The sequence below is a fragment of the Platichthys flesus genome, chromosome 16 (genome assembly GCF_949316205.1).
Source record: "Platichthys flesus chromosome 16, fPlaFle2.1, whole genome shotgun sequence".
Classification (NCBI taxonomy): Eukaryota; Metazoa; Chordata; class Actinopteri; order Pleuronectiformes; family Pleuronectidae; genus Platichthys; species Platichthys flesus.
In genome coordinates, this window is record NC_084960.1 from 19,577,738 (window position 1) to 19,603,454 (window position 25,717).

The following is a 25,717-nucleotide window of genomic DNA, read 5'->3' on the forward strand; positions in this document are numbered from 1 at the left end:
ACAGGATTGGTGACAAGGCGCAGCCCTGGCGGAGACCAGCACCCACTGAGAACGAAACTGACTGGCTGCCGAGGACCCGAACACAGCTCTCGCTTTGGGAGTACAGAGATTGGATGGCCCTGAGGAGAGACCCCCTTACCCCATACTCCCGCAGCACCTCCCACAGTTTCTCCCGCGGGACCCGGTCATACGCCTTCCTCAGATCCACAAAACACAAGTGGACCGGATGGGCATACTCCCAGGCCCCCTCCAGGATCCTTGCGAGAGTGAAGAGCTGGTCCGTAGCTCCACGTCCGGGGCGAAAACCGCATTGTTCCTCTTCAATCTGAGGTTTGACGATCGGCCGAACCCTCCTTTCCAGCACCTTGGAGTAGATTTTACCAGGGAGGCTGAGAAGTGTGATACCCCGGTAATTGGTACACACTCTCTGGTCCCCCTTTTTGAACAGGGGAACCACCACCCCGGTTTGCCACTCCTTTGGCACTGTACCCGACTCCCACGCGATGTTTAATAGGCGTGTCAACCATGACAGCCCCTCAACACCCAGATCCTTTAGCATTTCTGGCTGGATCTCATCAATCCCTGGGGCTTTGCCACTGCGGAGATGTTTGACTACCTCAGTGACCTCCACCAGGGAAATTGTCGACGAAACACCATCAACCTCGAGCTCTGCCTCCAACATAGAGGGCGTGTTATTCGGATTCAGGAGTTCCTCAAAAAGTGTTCCTTCCAACGTCCGACGACCTCCTCAGTTGAGGTCAACATCAGTTAAGGAGTCCCATCCTTACTGTACACAGCTTGGATGGTTCCCCGTTTCCCCCTCCTGAGGTGCCGGATAGTCTTCCAGAAACACTTTGGTGCTGACCGAAAGTCCTTCTCCAAGGCCTCTCCGAACTTCTCCTACACCCGCTGCTTAGCCTCCGACACGGCAGCAGCTGCAGCCCTTCGGGCCTGTCGGTACCCTGCAACCGAGTCCGGAGTCCTCCAGGATATCATATCCCGGAAGGCCTCCTTCTTCAATCGGACGGCTTCCCTGACCACCGGTGTCCACTGCGGTTTCCGAGGGTTACCGCCCCTTGAGGAGCCTAAGACCCTAAGGCCACAGCTAGCCACCGCAGCTTCAGCAATGGAGGCTTTGAACACCGCCCACTCTGGCTCAATGCCCCCAACCTCCACAGGAATGCCAGAAAAACTCCGCCGGAGGTGTGAGTTGAAGATACCTAGGACGGGGGCCTCCTCCAGACGTTCCCAGTTCATCCGCACAACTCGTTTGGGCTTACCAGGTCTATCCGGAAATTTCCCCCATTCCCTGATCCAACTCACAACCAGATGGTGGTCGGTTGACAGTTCCGCCCCTCTCTTTATCCGAGTGTCCAAAACATGCGGCCTCAGATCAGATGACACAATCACAAAATCGATCATTGATCTTCGGCCTAGGGTACTCTGGTACCAGGTAAACTTATGAGCACCCTTATGTTCGAACATGGTGTTTGTTATGGATAATCCATGACTAGCACAGAAGTCCAATAACAAACGACCGCTCGGGTTTAGATCAGGGAGGCCGTTCCTCCCCACCACGCCTCTCCAGGTGTCTCCATCGTTGCCCACATGGGCGTTGAAGTCAACCAGCAGAACTACGGAGTCCCCTACTGGAGCCCCATACAGGACTCCATTCAGGGTCTCCAAGAAGGCCGAGTACTCTGAGCTGCTGTTTGGGCACAAACAACAGTCAGAGTTTTCCCCCCTACAACCCTTAGGCCCCTCTCGTTTACCGGGGTAAACTCCAACACCGCGGCGCTCAGCCGGGGATTTATGAGTATCCCCACACCCGCCCGGCACCTCACGCCCTCGGCAACTCCGGAGAAGAATAGAGTCCAACCCTTATCCAGGAGTACGGTACCAAAGCTGAGACTGTGCGTGGAGGTAAGCCCCACCAGATCTAACTGATAGCGCTCCACCTCCCTCACAAGCTCTGGTTCCTTTCCCCACAGCGAGGTGACGTTCCACGTCCCCAGAGCCAGCTTCTGCCGCCCGGGTCTGGTCCGTCGAGACCCCTGACCTTCGCTGCCACCCATGTGGCTGCGCACCTGACCCCAACGGGTCTTCCCACAGGTGGTGGGCCCATGGGATGAAGAGAGGGGGGGTGCCACGTAGTTTGTTCGGGCTATGCCCGACCAGGCTCCGTGGCAAACCCGGCCACCAGGCGCTCGCCATCGAGCCCTCCGTCTGGGCCTAGCTCCAGACGGGGGCCCCAGGCTTCCTCCGGGCCGGGTCACATCTCCTCTCCTTCCATTATTCATTGAGGTTTTTTTAACCATTTTTAGTCTGGCCCCTCACCTGAGACCACTCTGCCATGAGGGGCCCTACCAGGAGCACAAGGCTCCAGACAACACAGCCCTCAGGTTCATAGGGACACGCAAACCTCTCCACCACGATAAGGTGAAGGTTCCAGGAGAGGAAATCAGAATCAAAATCTCTATTCCTTTATTTTTTTTTTTATTTTTTTTTAATTTAGGTGAAGATGGGAGAGGTTCTACGTTGTCTGGTACATAGCCATACCTTATTGGAAATTATATTAAATATATATGTATCAAATATGAGAGGCTACATTTATCAAACTAAAACCTTAGAGGGTCAAAATAAGATTTCCATGAGTGTTCTGACAGCAGAGTAAAAATTAGTGTTTACAGGGACTGAGAGGATCCATCACTCAACAACTACAACTTTATGCACGAGGGAAGGGGATAAATACAGAACTTAAGATTCTTCTCAAGATAGTATTGTGCTGTAGGGACAAACACACACACACACACAATCAATGCACACAGTGTGTGTGGTTACATTGTATGATTAAATAACATACAAACAATTTATTAAAAAGATTACATGTTAAGATTATTACATCATTTGATGCAAACATAACTAATGAATTCATGAGAATACTTTTTCAGTGCTTATGAAAGTTCCCTCCACACACTCTCACATATGCCATCAGCCGTTAATGCAACACTTCAACATGAAAACATGAAAATAGGACATTGTTTGCAAATGACTTTATTCCTGTGTGCTATTTGGATTTATTAATACAGGCAAATGTACATTTGAAACAGTGATCGTTAAGAGTCCTAATATTTTTCCTTTACATTACATGTACACTTTTCATTTAGCTTTTATCCAAAGCGACTTAGAATAAGTGCATTCAACCCTGCGGGTACAAACCCAGAACAACAAGAATCAAGAAAGTATAATATCTTCCATGTTCTTTAAAATGTCTTCTGTGTTGTGATTTCTCTGACAGTCCCTGAACGCCATACGTCTCCATGACCCGGATGTAGATAGGTTCAACGTTATATGCCACAATCCCTTTCCTCCACCTCCCTCTTTCTCCTCTGCAGCCATGTCTAAAAGAGGTAATGTAGCCATCCTCACATGATCCACGGGCATCTGGCGGTTTGACGCCACGCTAGCTCTAAAGATGTAGTTTGTATGTGAGGGAGCGATGCAGTCTTTATATGTGTGCGATTAGTTCTCAGTTTAATGTTACAGTTTAGGTGATATTTGAAGTGTTTTCTCCGGCTAGCTGGAGGAAGCCATGTTTTGCTGTCAGCGCCATGTCGGCATGGAACCAGAGCTGGAGGCCGGAGTCCGGACTTGAATGATTCTTATGAGATTCACGCGGATTATCTGTTTGCGTTCTAGTTCATTAGTTAAAGAACATTCAGATTAACGGGTAGTTTCCGGTTGATAGTGTCAAAGAAGACGTGTTAGCCGGGCTTGTCGCGGAAGCTAATATGTAGCTGAAGCTAATTTGTAGCTGAAGCTAATTTGTAGCTTCACTGCTTGGGTTCATGTTTGTGGCACGTTTTCTAGATTTAAGCCTACTGTACTTTCTCTCAAGAGAGTCGTGGTCATTTGGAAAACCTTGCGTGTAATTAAAAAGTTCTCAGGGCTTTATCAATGTGTTTTCATCGAGTTTTACTGATGAGCTAAAAGTCTCAATTATTCACAGGCTGACTGTTTGAACCATGTAACTAGGATTCAAAGTGTTCAGCTCTTAGCTCATGGAAACTAAAGAGTCTGTCAGGATGTTAAGCAGCATGAACAGGTAAATCCAGATGTGGCGCTAAGTGGTGTGTCTGTGACCTGTTCTCCGGGCGCTTCTATAGGCCGAGCTGATGAGTTTGTTCTCCTCTTTCCTCAGGACGTGGAGGTTCATCTGGAGCCAAGTTCCGCATCTCGCTGGGTCTCCCAGTGGGAGCAGTCATCAACTGCGCGGACAACACAGGTATGTCTCAGCTCACATCCATAGATGTCAGTGCTCAGTTTTGACAATCCTCCTTATCTGCACAAAGAGCTGAGGAAGTCTGTTTTATTTTGTTAATGAAAGACATGCCCACAACACACCTAAAAGGTTCTGAGAAAGCGAGCAGTAGATGTGCATTCATGAAATGTAGGTTGGTTTCCTGGTTGTCGTGCTGCTAGCTCTCAAGCTAACAGGTCAAATGTGAGTGGAGTCTGATACACAAGATTCTTGCCTGCAGGTCTGGTTTAGAAATGTTGAAATTAATATTTTTTACTTTGGACCTAACAAATGTACCAGTGCAAGTTCTATATGGTCTAAGATGTTTTTAAAAGTATACCTTTCCTATATAAAACCTTAAGCCCCAACTCATACTCTTGCATAACTTTTTTAAATATAAGCTCCACATGAGGGTTCAGAAACTTTCAGCGTTTCACCTCACTCAGGCCGCCAGCCATTCTCTAAAATCCGATTAGCAGTTATTTGGACTCTTATACTCACAGGAGAAAAAAAAGTCCTTAATGAATTTCAGTCTATAACACCATTTTAAGATTCATTTGTCAGATCAAATGAAACGTGTGTCTAATCCAGCTCTAAGGCACAAAGCGATCCATCATATTGGAGTAATGATGGTTTTGATTTATGTTGCTACACTGTTTTGTATCTTAGACTTTTCTCACTTCTCTCCCCCTTCAAAAAGCACTTGCTTTGTCTGCTCTGTGGCTGTGTGAGTTGTCAAGAAGGGAATATTAAACTCATCACTGTGGGTGAGATGGCAGCGAACCAGTGGCTGACCAATCTCAATCAGTGATGAGACAAGCAGAACAACTTTTGTAACCTCTTTCTTTAAAATTAACCATCAGGATCTTTCTCCTGTCTCCCACACAGTTTTTATTCTCATGGTTATCTCCCTCTCCAGGTGCCAAAAACCTGTACATCATCTCCGTGAAGGGCATCAAGGGGCGTCTGAACCGTCTGCCTGCAGCGGGTGTGGGTGACATGGTCATGGCCACGGTGAAGAAAGGCAAGCCAGAACTCCGAAAGAAGGGTGAGTGTCGGCAGGTTTCAGTTTGTTTGTGATCCAATTCATATTTGCCCGTTATCACTTGATCCATAAGACATTTGTATCACTGTTGGAGTAGTTTAGTAGCAAAACGTTTCCCCTTCAAAAAGCACTTGCTTTGTCTGCTCTGTGGCTGTGTGAGTTGTCAAGAAGGGAATACCGAAGTCATCACTGTGGGTGAGATGGCAGCGAACCAGTGGCTGACCAATCTCAATCAGTGATGAGACATCTCTTCAATTCCCATCCAATTTAAAATGTTTGTCGTCTGTGGTTGTGAATGAGCTTGTATTAATAATTAATCCTGCCTCAACAGTGCATCCTGCAGTGGTGATACGGCAGCGGAAGTCGTATCGACGAAAAGATGGCGTGTTTCTCTACTTTGAAGACAATGCAGGCGTCATAGTAAACGTCAAAGGGGAAATGAAAGGTGAGTTGTTGAATGCTCCACTAGGTTTGTAGAGTTGTATAAACACAGGGGCAATATGTATTTAATATACTAGCTTATATAATGACATCGAGCAGAGAATTGTGATCAGAGTTTACATTTTTCCTCTGATTCTCCCTGCCTCTGTGGCAAAGATGTTGAGCAAATCTTCAATGCCAGTTGTTGGAAGTTTTTGCTGTTCTGATCCATTCTAAATTTTCCCCAGTGTTCACTTGATCCATAAGACATTTGTATCACTGTTGGACTAGTTAAGTGGCTAAATGTTTCCCCTTCAAAAAGCACTTGCTTTGTCTGCTCTGTGGCTGTGTGAGTTGTCAAGAAGGGAATATCAAACTCATCACTGTGGGTGAGATGGCAGCGAACCAGTGGCTGACTAATCTCAATCAGTGATGAGACAAATTTAACCCTGGTCATGCAACCATGGTTCAGGAAATATATCCATCTGTTTGTCATGAATTGTTCGTATTGTTGAATTCTGAGTTGAAGATCTAACTAACAGTGCCTTCCTTTTGTATCTGCAGGTTCAGCCATCACAGGCCCAGTGGCCAAAGAGTGCGCTGACCTGTGGCCCAGGATTGCCTCCAATGCTGGCAGCATTGCCTGAGTGGAGCTAGCACTTCTGTTCATTTTCAATAAACTGTTGATAAACAACCCATGAATCTGTAATCCAAGTTATTATTGGTTTGGTGTACGGAGTCATATTAAATGTTCATTTTGTTGAATTTATTGACTGAGGTAGCATGTTGCAGCTGAATACAACTCACCCTCAAACATGAAAGAGGACCTGTGGGAGCGATCACATGTCATTACAGTTTTTCTCCATTGCTTTGGCTCATTTCACGAAACAGAAATGACATTCTCAGAGTTCTAAGTGCAATTGGCAAAATAGCCCGTATGGTTCAGCACAACTACATAGATCACCTTCAAAAGGTCATATCTCACCCAAAACAGTTAACTCAAGTTTCAAAACAAAATCATTTTCTCATATAGTCAGTGCCCCCAAAATTAAAATTTCCTTCTCGATTGCTGTGGCTCATCGCTCAGAAAAAGCAGGACATTCTCAAAGCTTTAAATACATTTACCAAAATAACAGATGGTTCAGCAAAACTCTATAGCCCACCTGCAAAAGGTCATATCTCTCCCAAAACAGGCAACTCATCAGTCAAAACTAAATCCTTTTCTCATACAAATAGTCCGTGCCCCAAAATGAAAAGTCCCTTTGACTACAGGTCAAAATGTTCAGATGTTCGTAGATCGTCAGTATGGCAGTGGACCATAGAAATATCCCTCATGTGCACATTTCAATCTTGGCTCAGTCCTTGAATGGTTACAGTAGATGTTTTCTTTCCAGAATATTATGTATATCAAGCAGAAAAAAGATTTCAAGGTTTCACATAAAATGTTTATTGAACTCATACTGCCATAGTAATTGCCATACATCATGGTTACAGTAACAAAATGTGTACAGCACAATATACTGTCAAACAATAAGCACATCAAAACTAAAATTTGGTATAGTGAGATGACCTTTTGAAGGTGATCATGTAGTTGTGCTGAACCATATGGGCTATTTTGCCAATTGCACTTACAGCTCTGAGAATGTCATTTCTGTTTCGTGAAATGAGCCAAAGCCAAACCTTGATTACTAAAGTTCTAGTTGCACCTGAAAATTAGGCCGATCAAAGATATCCTTATTACAGTATATACCATGATGTTTTTCATGGTATTATGTGCCTGTATGATTTTGACAGTGGAGTGAACTTTTGTGCAGGTGATGATGTAAACAATGAAATTATGCCAACATGTTCTGCAGAGAACAACCACTTGACTGAGAAGCGACAGTCAGTTTTGACCAGCAATATATATTCAATTGGTAATTGGGCTAACTGAAGGCAATGGACCTAACCGTTTGCAAAGGTGTGCTAAATCATTTGAAATTTGTGCAAGCTGTTGGAAATTGTACTTGTCATTGCAAGGATGTGCTAATACAATTGCAATTTGATTAAAGGAATGAGATATTCCAATCTGTTGTGAACAAGTGCCCAGTGGTTTGGAGGTTTGCACGTGTTGTTTTGAGAATGTCATTTCTGTTTCGTGAAATGAGCCAAAGCAATGGAGAAAAACTGTAAAACCAGATTGTCCAGTTTGAGCTACTGTAAATGAAAAAGCACAGCCTCTTCCATAGAGGGGGACCTGCTCCTGAAAGTATAAATGGTCCATTCTAGGGTAAAAAAAAAGTATTATGTTTAGATGATTGCAAAATAGTGAAAACATCACTAGGATTAATTTATATTCAATTTCTCCCAATATATCCCTACCTAAATCTTACACACTGGACCTTTTTAACCGTTTAAAGTTGTATATTGATGAGCTCAATATCTTCAACAGCACAGTTTCATCTTGTTAACTTGCTCTATCCTACCATTGGAGGGCGTCCAGAAACCTGCAGGGAATTACTGAACAGTGGAACCTAATAAACTTAATACAGATGAACAACAAGTATCAGGATATATGTAAAGCATCCAGACAACCCATCTGTAAATATTGTGACAAACCAGAGTGCAATGAAATCACCTGCAGAGCATGTTAGGAGCTGAGCGGACACAGGCTGGAGCAATGCATGTGAGGAGGTGATTCAAGAGTTGCGAAAAAATGAAGCATAAGCTGTAGCAATGAACACTTTAATGAGTTAAAGAAGAATAACATTGTTCAAAAGAGAAATCACATATTTTGTGGACACTGCAGGGACATGGCCCAGTCATTTAACCACTATCACAGGACTTGCACATTACATACTGCATACTGTGGGTGGTGAATACTGGACACGCATGCATTCTGATATTACATAGAGAAGCCTATTTGTTTTCCTGGCTACAAGGTTATTGTAAGCTTGGACATCTCTATGCTTACAGATGGAAAGCAGCAGGGTCATGGCAGAGGGGCACCAAGCCGCCACCTGCACCCAACACTCATTTCCCCTCTGTCCCCCTAAAGACATTTATCTCCTCCTTCCCAACCTCACCCTCAGTGACACAAAGTGGGACTGTAACTCACAGAGCATCTCTCCCATGGGCACAAAGGTAGAAACTAAGACAGCACAGTGAGTGGCTTCATCACTCTCTTTTATTCACACGTTCACTTCACTCCTCTCCATGCATCTGACACCTTCGTCGTAATTAACTCCAGGAGGTTACATTTGTATTTGTTTGTTCGTTAGTCAGCTGGATACGAAGAAACCTGCTCCATGGATTTCCATGACATCCTGCTCAGTGGGGAGCATGATCCAAGGAAGAACCATTACTTTTCTGTGAAGATCTGGATCAGGGGGCATAATCCAATCCGGATCATATTTCTTTATATTAATTTCCTGTTTGTTGACCATTTTGAACCACATACAATCTCACAGACTCCATGACAGTGACACTTACATTTAATTGTTTATTGACATGCATATAAAAAAAAATATGACTTGAAAACAGCTAGTTTTACATTTATTTGAAAATTCATAAAATATGATAAAAACTAGCAGGTGTCCCCAAGTAAAATATGCTATCAGTCTATGTGCTTTTCTAAATGGGACCTTGGTTTTCAGTGCGTGTGTGTTTGATTTATCCACCCTCAACACCCACCTCCCTGTAGATTCATCCACAGTCTTATTAAAGCATTTCTTCTCTATTCAACACCAACACCTTTGTTATTTCAACAACACTGAAGGATTACTTTGTGAACACAGACAAAAAACTACTCCAATGAAAACAATTGCAGCAGCAGGGAAAGTACTGTCATAGTAACTTGGATCTATCTATATCTATATATTCATCACATAGAACTGAAGCAAATGCATGTGGTCAGGATAGTGACCCTTCGATCTTTCTCCGTCTCACCCTCTAACCTTGGTCGACCCTCTTCAAGTGTGTTGGTCTCTACTGGACTCAATGATTACAAATTATAAATGTTATGTCTCCTGATGTGTGCAAAGGATTTGAGGATCCTCATATCACTGCAAACAGCTGTTGACGGCTCAGACTTGTGGCTGTGACTGTGAAGTGTTTCGTCTTCCTTAGTTTTCTAGCATGTTTGTGTCTCAGTTACTTAAGTTCAGTGGTTTAGTTTACTTTACCCCTCTGCCTCACCATCACTACATTAATTAGGTATACAATATGCCTGCCCACGTATACTACTATTACCTCTATCATTACAATCACTGCTCCCTTCATCTCTGTCAGACATTTTCTTTTGTATAAATCATTGAAACATGATACATTAATGTTGTAAATATTGTTATAATGTTGATGTGCTCTGCTACATGTGATATCTATTGCACTTCTGCCCCTACTGGAAGAGGGATCCATCACTTGTGACTCTTTTCTAAATTCTTTTTTCTCTTTGATAGAAAGTAAACACAAGTAAAGGCTAATTGCAGCAGCGGCTCTGTGTTATTGGCTACATTGACATTTATGCGTGAACAAAAAAAGTTTGACTTAATGTCACAACACCTCCAATCCTCTTCTCTGCTTTCGGGTTTGAAAATACCTGGAAGTCCCAAAATGGAGAGTTTTAGAGTGGACGTAGGCTACGACACAATGTTATGGCCATTCAGGTAAAAAAATATGTTGGGTAGTAAATACTTCAATTGAGAGACGTAGCAGCACAATCCTCTATCCATCTATGGAACTGAGCTGCAAGAATCTTAAATTGTATCTGTATCAGAATTGTGGTTTCTGTAGAACAGACACCTCTGAAACATGTGGAACCATGACTGAGACGAAGCACAAACACAAAGCAATGCAGCTGTGGACACTTGAGATAATCCAAACGTTTGTGTTGTTAACTTAAATGTCAATCAATCAAATTTTATCAATCAAATTTAAATGTGCAGGTGGATTATTGCTATACTGAGTTAATCAGTCCTGATACTAACGGATACGAGTTTATTTGTACCTGCAGAACACATTCCACAGTCCACTTCATGGTATCGCATCCAGTCTGGCAATATACCTTCTCCCGCCTTTCCCATAGGTGTCCTCGTCCCTGGATGGCTTAATGTGAGCATCAGGTGTTGGGCTGGGCTGGGGCGGCTGCTCGCAGGTGGCGTAGGGGTGGGTGTGCCACGTGCCGTCCCGGTAGGTGCAGTAGCAAACGGTTTGCTCGTCTATGTTGACACGCTGCCCTGCCGGGATCACCCTGCTCCCAGCAAAGCAGTTGGGACCTAGAGATTCAGGAAACATGGTACAGTCGGTCTTATGGCGAGGTCGGTTCCCTCCTTGGAAACAGTTTCCCCCATGTTGGAATAGAGCTTCCAGCGGCCCTCCCCTCCACAGCTGGGGATATACATTATGTTACGTTGTGGCAAAAATAAGTAATAAGGTTGGGTTTGGTTAATGTAAAGAGAAACATTATTCAAGAAAGGAAAATACTTCACCTAAACATACCACCCTCAAACACTGTCCTTTCTCCTGAATGTTTTAGATATTGACATTTTATTGATGTTACGGGTGACATCGACAGCGCTTCTGTCCGTTCTGAGAGAGGAATCCCTCACTTGGGACTTTCTGGGGCTTCTCTGCTTTTTCCCATGTTAAATCAGATCTCGGTTCTCATGTTTTTCCTCACCTTTCTTCAGGGTCTAAGAGCAGAGGGTGCCACACCTTGTTAAGCCCTATGAGGCGAACAATGATGTGTGAATATGGGCTGTGCTAATACAATTCAACTGATCCCTACAGTGATGCACAGTGGTGGCAGCAGGGGGCTTCTCAGTGACAGGGACAAGTTCACTATTCAGAATTGAGAGAGGAAGACAGGGAGATGGTAGTTCAGACTGTTTACATCCTGAACATGTACTGAACTACTTACTGAATAGGGGAAAGCGGGGTAATGTGGGACATCGGGTAATGTGAGATACCCCCTGTATCTAGGCAACGGAACACATTTGTGGTCATGTGACCATTATGTTTTCAAACCCCTCCCATTGCCCCCTTGCCATGAAGGAGAAGTTGGTGCTGGTGCTGTGGAAAGTATGTTTTTTCACAAAAATGTTTTTTTTTGCATGTAAAAGTAAATGTTCTTGCTTTGAACTTAATCAACTGTTGTGTCAAAACAAATCAGGTAGAAAAACTTATATCATATATGTTGAAGAACTTCCAACATAAAACCATGTGAATGATGCTAGCTGAAGATTAGCCTGAATTGCTAAGAGATGTTGTTTTTTCTAAAACTGTGGCTGTGGGGTAAGGTGAGACGGTGTCTCACTTTAAACTAAACTTAACCATGAAGCTCAAGTTAAGTTTAGCCTTTAATATATTTTAATGTTATATTACATTATGTATGTTTTATTTTTAATGTCATAAACATTGTAGAAAAGCCATCATGCTAAGAAACTATACACCAGGAAGACAACCTGGGGCCAAACACCCCTCACAGAGATGGAGAGTGCAGCCGCTGAGGTCATGCAAGGAAAGACGTCCTTAAGAAAAGCTGGAAGGGATAGAAATATTGACAAGACAACCCTCAAAAGATTCCTAGCCAGGGTAAAGAGAGACACAAGACCAAAAAACAATCATATTTTCACTGCCCTTTGTCCTGAAGACATTCTGATCATTTCCATTGCTAGGAAACATCCTGAGTTAATGGAAATGTGTGAACTTTACTGATATATTGTTTTAGCTCGCCTAGAGGGGAGCAAATGTAAAAATTTCCCACATTACCCCGCTCTCCCCTACATTAATGACACATTTCAGTTGAGATTTTTAATAAATTTGCATAAATTTCCAAAATATTTCACATTGTCAGTAAAGATTATATTATTGGTCAAAAACTGCTACTTTATCTATTGAAGCTTAATTTTCTATGACACAGTAAAGTTCTAAAAACCAAAAGGGTTAAAATACTGAAAAACCTACATGTGACTGACGGTTCAACATGTGCTTGTAACATATATACTATTTTCAGGAAAGTTGTTTGGAATGCACATACTGAATACCGAGCAAGCATAAATGTAAACAGCCTGTCTTTGATATCCCTCTCTCTTAGATGGGGGTTCCTTTATTTGGCAGCTCCCCCCTGAAACAATTACCAATGCCACGACGGAAGGACAGGAAGTACAGTTCATCTGATGCCAGACCCAACTGGGTTCAATAAAACACAGCTGACTTGAGGGAAAATGGTAAGAGTAGGGGGGTAACAAGTGACGCATCAAACCAAACCATCTGTCTCGTTATTATCATCCCTGCTGTTCCTGTCCCACACACACACACAAACACACACACCCACACACACACACACACACACACACACACACACACACACACACACACACACACACACACACAAACACACACACACACACACACACTTAAATCCCTCCAATGTTAGAAATGGACTTCAGTGCCTGTTGCATTGACATCATGCATGACATAACAGCATGGTTCTATAAGCTGCTGGCTCTGTGAGGTGACGTAACTAGAGCAGCTTCAGGGAGCTGCACGGTGAACACACGCTGTCACAATAACAACTTTTGATGGCACACGCTCGAGGAACCAGCTTCAGTGTGTGTGTGTGTGTGTGAGTGCTAAATAACAAACACATTTATTAGCATTTTGTTTAATGCATAGTTGGAAATTCATTACATTTAAATGTCATTTAGCTTCTTTTTTTTATCTAAAGCGACTACCAACTAGTGCATTCAACATCTATGAGGATTCAGCATCTTGCTCAAGGACACTTTGGCATGGCCTGGGATTGGGGGACGACTGCCCTACCCCTCAGCTGTGGCTGTCAAAACAATGCCTGCTATTGAAAATAGTTTGATCCTCATGCACATGTACTTCACTCTGTACTTAAGGCTTACACATGTGCTGTCACATCGCATCTTACCACACACACACGCACACACACATACACACACACAAAAACACACACACAAACACACAAACACACACACACACACACACACACACACACACACTCCATGCCTTCAGAGGACATTACAGTACATTGGCCTCCATTGATATTAATTTCACCTAGACTTACTCTTACCTTAACTATAGCTACAACTTGCCAGACCTTAACCTTAATAGACTTACTCAAACCTTTAAACCAACTTAACTTAACCTTAAAATGTCTTCATCTAACAATTTAATGGGAACTTTTTGTCCCCATAAGAAGAGAAGTTCCAGGAAGTGAGTGTGTAAACACATTTACGTCCCCACAACATGAGTGATAAACCCACACACACACACATTTCCACACACACATTCATCACAACATAACGCAACTCTTTAAATGGCTCTGCACAAATAGAATAAATGAGACACTTTTTGATGTTTCATTTATGAGAGATCAAATAGTTACCAAAGATATTCACTGTTCACTTGGGACAATGAATGTGCCTTGGATCAGAGTAACTGGGTGAGACTTACCAGCCTTGCAAATTGGGCAGCAGTGGTTGGGTTCGTAGGTGGGGTTGACGCAGTGGGGGGCGGGACAGCCTGAAATGCTGCAGTACACCTCTCTGTTGGCCTCGCAGCGGCATCGCTCACACCTCGACAGCTGCAACACACAACACGTGTGAGCTTCATTGAATTCAAGTTTCCACGTGAGGTTATTCCGAACTGTCAATATTGTCTCATCAATAATGTGATGTGATTGACTACAGTAGAATGAGACTGTATGGTGAGGAGATAGGATCGGTCCCACTGAGCACACAACTCATCTGTATGTAGTGTTACTGGACAGGTTGGAATGAACAGTCTTAATACACCATCATAACATAAAACAAAGCTTTTTCAGTGCTAACAAGATTCCTTCCACCAAGTGTCCAGGATCTTCCTTCAGTAGTTTTGGCAGAATCCTGCTGAAAACACCAAGAAAAGAAATGGGCAGGTGGGAAAATACAACCACCTCTTGGAGCTGAGGAGTTTGTGAATTACTGCAGCAGTACTATATTTTTTTCTCAACCTTTATGGGTTCAACAGAAGCAAAACACAACACGGACAAACAGTCAGACTCTGTGCAATGTGATGTCTGTTCAATTTTCAAAACTATGAAACCAAAAGAATGAGCTGAAAGATGCCAAAATACTCTGCTGAAGGGAAATGCAGTGTTGTGGATGGCATTATCTATTAGAGACTTTATATAAAGATTACACACAATATATATATATATTTTACGCAATATATATTTCACGGAAAACTCAAGAGGAGATGAATAATTAGGGGAAGGACCTCTGTCCAAATTAAGTTTTAGGATCTTTACAGCTCATATTTTCTTAAGGAAAGAAAAAGAACACCACATACAAGCTGACACCCATCAGTAGACACAGTTCACACTGTTACAGACTGTGTGCCATATTCTTTAAATGGAGATGATCTTGACCAGTCACCTGGAACTTTGCATATGCATACCACTATGTCACGCAGCCAAAAAAAGAAAAGAAAGGAAACACCGTTAAACTCAGGCGGGTTAAAGAAATAAAATCAACTGGATGGTGCGTAAATCTAAATGGACGCACGCTCGGTGTCCAGGAGCTCAGTGAACTTGGGAATGGGACAGAACAGTGAGGCTGGTTGGATGGTTCTCACCCTGAATTCCTCGAGCAGTCGGTAAGTGTTGCCCCCGTACACACAGACCCTGGCCATAGCGTCACACACCGGACAGCACGCTTTATATCTGACCCGCGTGCACCGGGGGTGGATGCGGGGACACTTTGGTCGGACGCACACGGGACCATCCGAGGTGCACGTGCACGGACACGCCGTGGGGCTCGGGTAATAGACCTCTCCAATCCCGTAGACGAAACCGTGGTCGTCGATGCACCACTTACCCCGGTAGTCCCCGAACTCATAGTCCAAGTCGGTTTTGGAGGAGTATTCCGCCGCCACCGCGGGCTCCGCCACGCGCCCAGGGGAGAGCGGCGGCAGCAGCTGGAGCAGAAACAGCTGGAGCAGCGCGATGGAGAGACAGCCGTGCGCACAGTGCCAGTGGCTCATGGTGAACAGGTTGCTCGCACCGACATCGAGATTAAACGCGTGTGGATCTGTTGCGCTCCTACGCGGCGAGCTTCTCCACCCACGGTCAGATGCGCCTGTGACGCGCTTTCGTACATGCGTGTCAGTCCAGGATGTCATCCAACTGCTGCTCAGCATATTCGTCCATCAATCCCTCCATCCATCCACTCATTAATTTATCCATATAACCTTCCTTTCATTCATTGATCCATCCATCCCTCCATTCATTAATTCATACATCCAACCATCCTTTCATTCATTGATTCATCCATCCCTCCTTACATCCGTCCATTTATTCAATAATCAATTAATTTATCCATCCATTTATTCATTAATCCATCAATCAATTAAGTCATTCATCAATCCATTCATTAATTAATCCATCCATCCATTATTCAAAGGTACAGGTCAGTGACCTTATATGAATCTGGAAGAAAAATAAATTGTGAAGACATATGTACAGAAACTGCACTGTTTAGCAAAGGCATACACCCGCTGTGCAGTAATTCTAGTTATGTATGTTTCTGAAAAATGTCGATTAATTAATCCTGTGAATTTTTCCGGCACATTTGTATCATTATCATTGTTTACGATGCAGATATGTAATGAATTAAGATCTGCTTTCAAAATTTACTTGCAATTCAAAATACAAGTAAAATATTAAAGAAACGAGCAGAAAAAAAACACTACACAGCCACAATCTGACTGAGAAATCACCTTTATTTTGATAGACAAGTTGACGGTACAAAAAAAGAGGCAAAAATAACAGAAGCCCAATACTTAAAACAGTCTAATTCAAGTAAGAAAATAGTCCTTTAAATGCACAAGTATCTGAGGTTATATTAAAATGAGATTAGACTTTGCATTTTTTCTGAAGTTGTTGTGTTAACAGGAATATGCCGTCTAAAGGAGCATTGCAACCTTAAAAATATACCTTAATAATCAGGTTTGTGAGGCCTTTCGGATGAAAGGCTGAAAGAGTTGGTGTCAGATATTTCCGAAATAAATGTGATTTCGACAGTGGAACAGACATCCATATCATCAACTTTTAAACCCATGCTGGTCATTTGATTAACAGCTTTAAAAAAAACACAATGGAAACAATCCATCATGTAAATTATTTGTTGTTTTTTTTGCAGCATTTTGTCCTACTTTTAAATTTCAACAGTTTCTCGTGGCTTTCGCTCACTGACTAAAATTAAGTATTCAATGGTTAGTATTCAGTATGACATGCAGTGTGTGGGTGCATAAATAATTGAAATGTGGCATTTTCAAGACCTGGAAAAATGTGTTGCCACCTCCCGAACTATAAACGTTGTAAATGGCATCTGATTGAACGTTTTGATAAAGGTTTAATACTGAGGCTGAAATTGATTATATTTATCTGAAAAGGTTCCACTATATATATATATAAAAAAAAAACACAAAGTAGAACTAACAGTAGTTGTTTTGCAAATCAAACAAAATGATAAAGTAGAAAAGTTTGAGGTTTTACAAGTAGGGGGGTCTTTTCATGCAACACACTTAGCCAGATGTTTTTTTCCTAGCTAGTCGGACAGAAGGTAAACTATGCAAGGAACCCCCTGGAGTTTGCAGCTATGGTCAAATTATACAGTGCTGATTTAAAGGATCATACATCTGTACTCTTAACATTTCAGCCACATCCAACAGTATTGAGTCTACACAGTGGCAGTTATGGACAACAGGTGACATTTCACAGATAAAGTGTAGGTGTGAGGCTGAGTCGAGATGCCAGTTACTGCCGGTATGTTAGCTCAGTTGAACGGTGCTTGTCAGGCCTAGAGAATAGCGTTACCTAAGTTCAGTGAATGTGGAACCTGTTAGTTGGAAACTCAATTGGAGGTAACCGAATTTTGGACATTAAGAGGGAGCAGATGAGTAACGGTCATCTCACGTGTTACGTGAGATACCGGTAAATAACGTCAAAGCAGACAGTGAGGTTTTTGCTGACATTTTAACAGCCCTCTGTTGTCCTGAGCTCAGCCTGTATGTAGTTATTTTAGATGACAAGGAAATCCATTGGGTGAGATGATTACATAAGAAGCAGTTTGTACAAAGCCTGGAGCACAAACTCAGTCAGGTCAAAATCTCACTCAAATCTACTGATGAATAAATCTAAAGGAAACATACAGATTTAAGTGAAATCCTCATTTCCCCTTTGTTGGTCCGGATGCCTGACACTACAAGATGAAAACCACAACTAGCTCATTAAAATGCAAGTTAGCTATTTATTGAGCTAAATAACAGACCCTCAACCATCCAGCAATTCTCACCATCAGGCCTTGTTCTGACTTGGTATCAATATCTGTCTCTCAGAAAACGTCTCCAGTGTTCACAGCGATCTGATCCCAATTAATGCAAATAAACACATACATCACTTCTGTTCCCAAGGGCTCAATGCATGCTGGGAGCATTCACACCGGTACTCCGAGCTTTCTGCTTGTGATGGGATCACCTGCGACAAATGTTAACACCAGGTCTGAACAGGGCTTCCATCTTACTCTCTAATAGTAAAAAAACACTTCTTCCACACCTGCTGCTCCTCTCACAGAAGGGGAGCTGCAGCACAGAGAAGACATCTACAGCTACCACTGTGTATTAAACACTGACTCTTACATATCATACTGTTGGCTGTTTTGGCTAGAGAGTAGTAGTGGTGGTGGAGGGGGAGGGGCTGGGTCTTCTGAGGGAGGCGGAGGTGCTGCGGACACATTAGGGTTAGCTGCGGGGGAGTTGGCTTCCTGGCCCACAGGTGGCTCTGGGGCTGCTCCTCCAGGGGTGCTCTCTGAGGGTGGAGGGGGCATGCTGTTGCTGCTGTTGCTGCAGTCGTCACTGGGGATGCTGCTGTTGGGGGTGCTGCTCTCCCTGGGAGGCTCAGGAGGAGGAGGAGTTGCTTTATCAGAGGCAGAAGAGGGTGCCTCGGATGGAGGAGGTGGAGTCATATGGGAATCTGAGGAGGGCTCTGCAGGCACAGCTTTATCTGGGGGGAGGGAACAACGGATAGAAAGAATAAGAGATTTGAGCAACATCCACACAAAGAAATATTCATTTTAATACACATCGCTTTTGCTTTTTTAACGCCTGCAATCCACATTACTTCAAGGCTGTCAAGCACACAAAGTGGAGATTACTGGAAACAATGAGGTTGACACCTGACCCTCTCCCTCAAGAATCACCCAGACTGCAACATAGAAAACTTGCTGATGGCAACTCTAACACTTGTTCGTAGTATTTCTGCAACTAATTAATCAACCGAGTACACAACCTGCTTCCTGTCTGCAACAGCATATGCATACCCAGTGAATGTCAATATTTATGTGATATGCTTTTCAAATGTGTTAGCATGGGCTAATATGATTTCTGATTTCGATCCAAAATGCTATTATGGAGAGATACTTTTCTTTTGAAATAACATTTTTAATGTGGTCGTTCCCTGAGGAAGTAATCAATACAGGTCAGCAACCCACTGGATGATTATCATCAATACAAAACAAACAGGTCCACACGCATACCTGTCGCCACTGGTGGGGGCATGTCCTCCTCTTTGGTCCCTGAAGGGGGGTTAGCTGTGCCTTTAGCATTAGCACTGCTCTGCTCAGCAGCTTTGTTGCAAGCAGCATCCTGCTGCTGCTGCTGCTGCTGCTGTTGTTGTTGCTGCTGCTGCTGCTGCTGCTGTTGTTGCTGCTGCTGCTGCTGCTGCTGCTGCTGTTGTTGCTGTTGTGCCTGCTGAGCAGCTTTCTCTGCCTGCTCAGCTGCCTCACGCTCCCTCTCCTCTGCCCGGCGACGGGCCGCCTCTTCAGCCGCGGCCATCTCTGCTGCAAGCTTCTCCATGTCCACCTCAACCTTCTGACCGCAAAGCTGGAGATACACAAATCATTGTTGTCAACAAAACTCCATTTTCTGTTTGTAAAGGGTTCAAGGGTCACATATTTATGAAAATAAAATAGGGTGAAGATAGACACAATCATATAAACTAATGGTCCTCGTCTTTTTACTAATCAAACGTTTTAATCTTAATAATTCTCTAATTAAGTGATAACACTCTTCCGTAATGATCAAGTTTATATTTACTTCAAGGGTGGTTAACATTATCTACAGGGATGTTTTGTATCTGGAATGACACCTCATCCTCACTACTCAGTTGTCTCTATGGGAATAAGCCGCTGTACCCGCTTGAGTTCAGTGTTGAACGAGTCAGTGGTTTCCAGGAAGCGTCTTTTTTTGTCTTGGTGGCGATCCTCGATCTGCAGAAGTTCAGCCTCCAGCTTCCTCTGAAAAAAACAACAGACGGAGAATGAAGCACACAGACAATCAGTGGCAACATTTTCCCAATACAGTGGCTGCCAGGTTCATCTAGGGCCTAGGCAATGCAGAAAACCTGTCCCGCCAACATACCTGGTGTACCATAAGAGACTGGACCTGCCTCTTGAGGACCTGCATGCGGGCTGTGGTTACCACTGAGCGGACATCAGGTACCACAATCTCACTGAGGATGTCGCTGATGAGCCGGTGGTTCCTCTGGAAGCGAGCAGCTGCTGTGTGCTTCACTGAAAAACCATCGTCATAGTCTGGGAAGAAGGGAAGAGGAACTCTTAACTGACAACCATGAGGGAAGAAGACAACTACTAACTCAAACATTGTTTGAAAACATTTGCCCTAAAAAATGAGTCTGAATAAAAATTGAGGCAATTGAATTTTTTCAAAAGACCAAACATGTATAACTCACCATCAGGGTCTTCAGCCGGCTGAATGCTCATGTATGGCTCGCCTTTGTCCATACGAGTCTGCCTCTGTCTGCTCTCCTCTTCCATTGCAGCCTCAGCCCGGTTCTTAGCGTTGACATAGGCCAGGTAGGTTGGGGAGTTGTGGTAGGCCTTCAAATTGTCATTATACTCAATCTGGGAGAGTTGGGTGAAGAGAAAAAACACAATTAAAGGATATCACTATTGTCTCCAGATTTAGACGAAGTTCCTGCCGACCTGTTAACAAAGACTCAGTTGGTATGTGACGTGGTTGATGATTTAAAATGTCCAATGCGGGCAAATTTTAAACTATCACAAATTTTTCGTTTCATGGCTCTATCTGATTCAGAGCAGAAAATGTTGGCATTAAGCCTAAAAGGGTTAAATTGTTTACAGAAGAGTAGAGTAGAAGAGTACATCAGTCAAATCCTCAGTACAGAACTGTGCAGGAATGAGTTCACCTCGGGCCACTCACCTTCTCAGCTTCGTACTCGTTCAGGTAGTCCTGTTTCTCTTCATCAGTCAGGTCTCTCCACATCCCTCCGATAATCTTCCCGATCTCCCACAGCTTCAGGTCGGGGTTGGATGCCTTCACTTGGTCCCATACCTTGAACATGGGCGCAAACACAAGACGCAAACACGTGCACGACACGAGGCATTGCCCCACAAGCACACACACACACACACACACAAACACAACACATGGTCATTGCAGGTCAACTGTGAATACGTTTACTACAAGACAGTGAAGGAAATGAAGGAGGAAAAGGTGCAAAGGAAAGCCTTAAAGTGCCTTAATGAGGCATTTACTTGGCAGAATTATTAACTGGATTAAAGGTGTACCTGTTGCAAAAAAGCAGGATGGAATAGAATGAAATATTTCTTAAGACAGAATTGCCGGTTTTGTCAATATGAATGTTTAGAGTAGATTTTGTCCTTAAGCAGAATCAGAGCAGGGAAACTAGAGAAGCCGGAAGACAAAGCCATTCAAGGAGGAAAGTTGAAGGCGCAAAAGCTAATCATGCTTGCACATGCTTGTTATTTCTCTTTTAGTGCTGACAAAAACAGGATGCTACTGTAAGCCAACGGGATAACAGAGTGGAAAATCTCCACTAGATGGCTGAGGTGGTGGTGAGGCGTCATGGCTTGGCTGTCTCCCACCCTCAAACCGCTGCACCTTTTCAGGGGATGGGAGGACAAGCAGTAAAAGCAGACACCGTGGATGGGTGTCTTACCTTCCTGCTTACCTTCCGGCTGTACCGCATGTAAGGCATCAGTGGCTTGTCTGGAGGTTTGGGAGGCTTTGGGACGGTGATGCCTGAGGCGTTCTGCAGGAGGGAGAGTAAAGAGGGGCAAAAGGGGGGGAGAAGGGTAAGTGAGGATTTATAAGGGACATCGATGATAGGGAAACAAATACAAGGCAGAGGTTCAGAAAGAGAGAGAAAAGAAAATTAACTCTTGTAAAACATCCATTAAATTAAGATCTGAACATGGTGTAGATGTAGACAACAAATCACTACATACAAGTGGCTTTATATGATTACTTACAGCCAGATAAAAGCATTTATCAAAAATGTCAACCCATTAACATGCATGTTTACATATTAATGTATTTCAGCAGCCATCACTTGCATGGTTTGAAATATGGCTGTGTGATAAAATGATCATGACAATAACTGTGAGGTGTATTGACAATCAATAAACAACCACAAACATTTTGTTGTTGGAAATGTTAAGATGATCGACCATGAGGAGATTCAAACATCTGCACAAGATGAGGAAATTGTGGCAAAGAGAAGTCGCGCAACATATGCGATTTAGAAATTGCTCAGATTTCCAGAAACGGATTAATAGTGGAGCAATATCTGTTGAGAAACACAACGTGACCTGCTTGAAAACAGCGAATATTACTACTGCACAATCTGGTATAGAGAAAGTGAGCAGGTTCCAACCTCAGCAGCAGCCACTCACATCTTTTCAGTCATTACCCCACATGAAACGAGGTCCTTTAAACCCACAACGATTATATTCAGTTATAGTCACAATAACATCAAGTGTGTAATGTAGAGGTCTAGCAATCATGATAAAAGCATTTGTCCTCAATCAATGTTACTGTGAAGCATTTTGATAAATATTTTAAAATATATATTTGATTATATATGTGCCCAAATCATCCAGCCTTACCTGGAGGTAGTTAAAGACATTGACCAAAAAATTAGACACAACTCATTCTCTAAATAAATTTTTTACTTGCTGTGATTCCCTCCTCTTGTTCAACCTACTATGACTTCCATTCTTAAAGCAATTCAGAGATGGGGGACAGAAATAAGACTGAAGTGGACACAGTAAATATCTTCTTCATGGTTTGATCATATAATTATAGTCCATTTGTGTTAATTAATTTCCTTTTTTTAAAATTGTTCATTTGTTAACCTCAATTTTTAGTAACATTTAGCTTTAACTTTTTAAGATACTCAATATCAACAACTTCTCTATTTTTAGTACCAAAATTAACCAATAGTCTTGAATGCTGTGTACTCTGGATGGCCATGTACTAAAGTACATTCACACTGACTAATCTGATTTGAGACCGCAGATGAATACAAGTATGATTTATTAGCCTTAATGAGCTGTTAGCATCATGCACATGGGCCAACTCTCACTCTATGGGGGGGAACTTAGTGAAACTAGACAGAACAACTCCCTTGTCACTTCAACAACCTATAATAATACAATACCACATCTAATACCATGGAAAAGCATCATCTACTTTTTTTCCCATCACCATCGTCATCCCAACCGCCTCTGCATTAGCTCCACTTTGAGCCTTTTTTAATGCTCATGTCTTTCCACTGTTTCCTCATACCTGAATCATACCCACTCCCTCCCTCCCTCCACCCATCAATCAATTCATTACCCTGCTGGAGCCTCCGGAGCTCCCTCCCAGCCGGAGGTTGTTGTAGGCCAGATGGCTGTAAGGGTTGTAGCCCACAAACCCAGGGGTGGAAGGCAATTGCTGATGAAAGACAAATGAGACAAAACATGGATGAGAAATGGCTCACAAACAAGAGGAAGAAGGATAAACAGAAATAAGTGAAAAGGTAGGGGGGGACATGAAAATATATCCTTTGGCTTGTTTGTTTTTCTATGAAATCATCATGCAAGCCCACGTAGAAAAAAGGCAAAGCTAACTGTGCAGCAGGCATGTCAATGTTGCATCTAAACCAGGATCTTGACACAAGCTTAATGAAACATTTTTATGAACATGTTGTATTTATCTAATTGTGCATTTGGGTTTATGTGTGCACGTTTGCACTTTGACTTTACAGTATGATGTGCCCTGTTGCTTAATGCAAAGGGAAGAAAAGCTAAAAACAAGCATTTTGATCCCACTTACATAAAAGGACTAATTGTAATTAGAACGAAATTTCTTTCCCAGTAGCATTAAGAGCACATGAGTAAAAATGACCCCTTCTTTGAAAGATCTTAAATGAGTGCTTGTCATGACGGGAAAAGCAGGAGTGATACTGATGATGTGAAGCTGAATAAAATGTGAGGAATCTACCGTCTGCTCAGACAGAGGAACGTTAACTCAAACCAATGCAAAATGTGGATAAAGAGAGTTAGGTAGCAGCGAGGAAAGACAATCAAAAAGGCACTAAAACAGTACACTAACATGTACTAACAGTTGACTGACGTGAGAGCTGAACACTTACTGGTGTTGGGGCTGGGGGAGGGGGGGGTGCGTAGGATGGCCGTTCTGCGCATCAAAAAAGAAAAAGTAACGTTAGTCAGCCATTCCACCTACCTGCTACCTATAGTTCATATATTTCTAGGATTTGATTGTCTACATTTAAAGTGCATATGCATAATATAAACAATATACAGGGGAAAACTGGGGCTGCCTTCTAAACATCGATGATACAAATCAGCCAAGGAGTCCCTGAGTCTGACCTTTATTTTGCCAATGCCCTCCCACCACAAAACAACAAAGGGACGACATACGGCTGCCCTGAACCTTTTTAAGTTTTACACTTTTGCTTTTTAAAAGCAACAACAATCAGGCAACCCAAGAAATGTGGGATTTGTTTTAATAAAAATGGCCTTAGTTCAAATCAACACAAAATGATGTATGCACTTGAGTCTCTGAGCACTGAAAAAGAGTTCAATAGACTGCCTGCTGTAAGTTACATCTGTATGTGATGGTATACAGCTACAGACACAATCCCCAGGGGTTGAATTGCTTTTGCTGCACCATACCTTTTCTTTACTGTGGTCCCCGTTCATGCAAGCGCGATAGAGTAAACAGTATCCAAGTATTGACTAGTATCAAACATGATCTCCATAATATCAGTGGATATTTACATTAAGTCGCTAGTGTAATACATGTAGAGCCCTGCTATTAAAAGTGTATCCATACCATCTATACCATCAATGTGTATGTTTACTTACTTGACATCGTGGATGCAGTCTGGGTTCAAGCGGAAAGAGCTATTCACATATTGGTAAGCCTGGAAAGGACAACATCAGAACATACAGATATGATCAGTTTCGTCCCTTCCTTACAACTAAACAGTTGATTGGTAGAAAAATCATCATAAAACAAACCGGTAAATGACTCTTAGCATTCATTCATGACAACAACGGCTAACCGGGCCTAAGAAGCTAGCATGTCTGGCCTGCTAGCCAACCCCGCCAACACAAAGAGGCTGTTTGCCCTGTAATAATCGTGTGGCTAATATACAACCAGTGGGTTTTAATTATTTTTAGTTCAAGTAAAGCTGCGCTAACAAATAACAAGTGTTTATACAGACAGCTAGTCAAGTGAGAAGTGTGCGCCACTTTCAGGATGTTTGAATTAACTTCGCTGCTTAAGCTACAGTGAAGACCATGGCAGCTAAAGCTAGCTTTGTACATAAAGGTAAATGACTACTCTAGCTTCATCACTGAGCGGCAGATCAAATGGAGCATAAACAATTCCTGTCAACGGCAGAAAAGGGTAAAATTATATATTTGTATGAAATAACACAGAAGGTAATTTAGCAACACTCACTCACTCGCCCTTTGTTCCCTGTTAAGAGCGTTTCATCCGCCTTTCTCTAACAGACCGGAACTACTGTGGTCCCATGGCCGGCGGAAGCG

At 42.9% G+C, this 25,717-nt stretch overlaps 3 protein-coding genes across 5 annotated transcripts; 1 reads left to right on the forward strand and 2 right to left on the reverse strand.

Annotated features, from left to right (window-relative positions):
• Nucleotides 1–3,295: 3,295 nt before the first annotated feature.
• Nucleotides 3,296–6,461, forward strand: rpl23 (ribosomal protein L23). The gene is made up of 5 exons (XM_062407930.1): nucleotides 3,296–3,410; nucleotides 4,202–4,285; nucleotides 5,220–5,348; nucleotides 5,677–5,790; nucleotides 6,330–6,461. Exons 1-5 carry the CDS (start codon nucleotides 3,398–3,400, stop codon nucleotides 6,410–6,412), a joined length of 423 nt encoding a protein of 140 aa, XP_062263914.1. The 5' UTR covers nucleotides 3,296–3,397; the 3' UTR covers nucleotides 6,413–6,461.
• A 1,254-nt stretch (nucleotides 6,462–7,715) lies between these two features.
• On the reverse strand, nucleotides 7,716–15,849 carry si:dkey-283b1.7 (von Willebrand factor C domain-containing protein 2-like). Its single transcript, XM_062407928.1, has 3 exons — nucleotides 15,387–15,849; nucleotides 14,226–14,355; nucleotides 7,716–11,017 (listed from the first exon to the last, which is right to left on the reverse strand). The coding sequence occupies exons 1-3, from the start codon at nucleotides 15,792–15,794 to the stop codon at nucleotides 10,776–10,778; spliced, it is 780 nt and encodes a 259-aa protein (XP_062263912.1). The 5' UTR covers nucleotides 15,795–15,849; the 3' UTR covers nucleotides 7,716–10,775.
• Nucleotides 15,850–16,512: 663 nt separating this feature from the next.
• Nucleotides 16,513–25,714, reverse strand: LOC133970955 (SWI/SNF-related matrix-associated actin-dependent regulator of chromatin subfamily E member 1-like). Of its 3 annotated transcripts, none has more exons than XM_062408120.1 (11): nucleotides 25,633–25,714; nucleotides 25,028–25,086; nucleotides 24,292–24,335; nucleotides 23,493–23,591; nucleotides 21,823–21,903; nucleotides 21,051–21,182; nucleotides 20,560–20,731; nucleotides 20,229–20,401; nucleotides 20,003–20,104; nucleotides 19,346–19,691; nucleotides 16,513–18,813 (listed from the first exon to the last, which is right to left on the reverse strand). In XM_062408120.1, the coding sequence occupies exons 2-11, from the start codon at nucleotides 25,032–25,034 to the stop codon at nucleotides 18,446–18,448; spliced, it is 1,524 nt and encodes a 507-aa protein (XP_062264104.1). In that variant the 5' UTR covers nucleotides 25,035–25,086; nucleotides 25,633–25,714; the 3' UTR covers nucleotides 16,513–18,445. The 3 variants fall into 3 exon arrangements, with proteins under 3 accessions (XP_062264104.1, XP_062264102.1, XP_062264103.1); XM_062408118.1 differs by having other exon boundaries at nucleotides 21,811–21,903; XM_062408119.1 differs by having other exon boundaries at nucleotides 21,811–21,903; nucleotides 25,629–25,702.
• Between the last annotated feature and the right edge of the window lie 3 nt (nucleotides 25,715–25,717).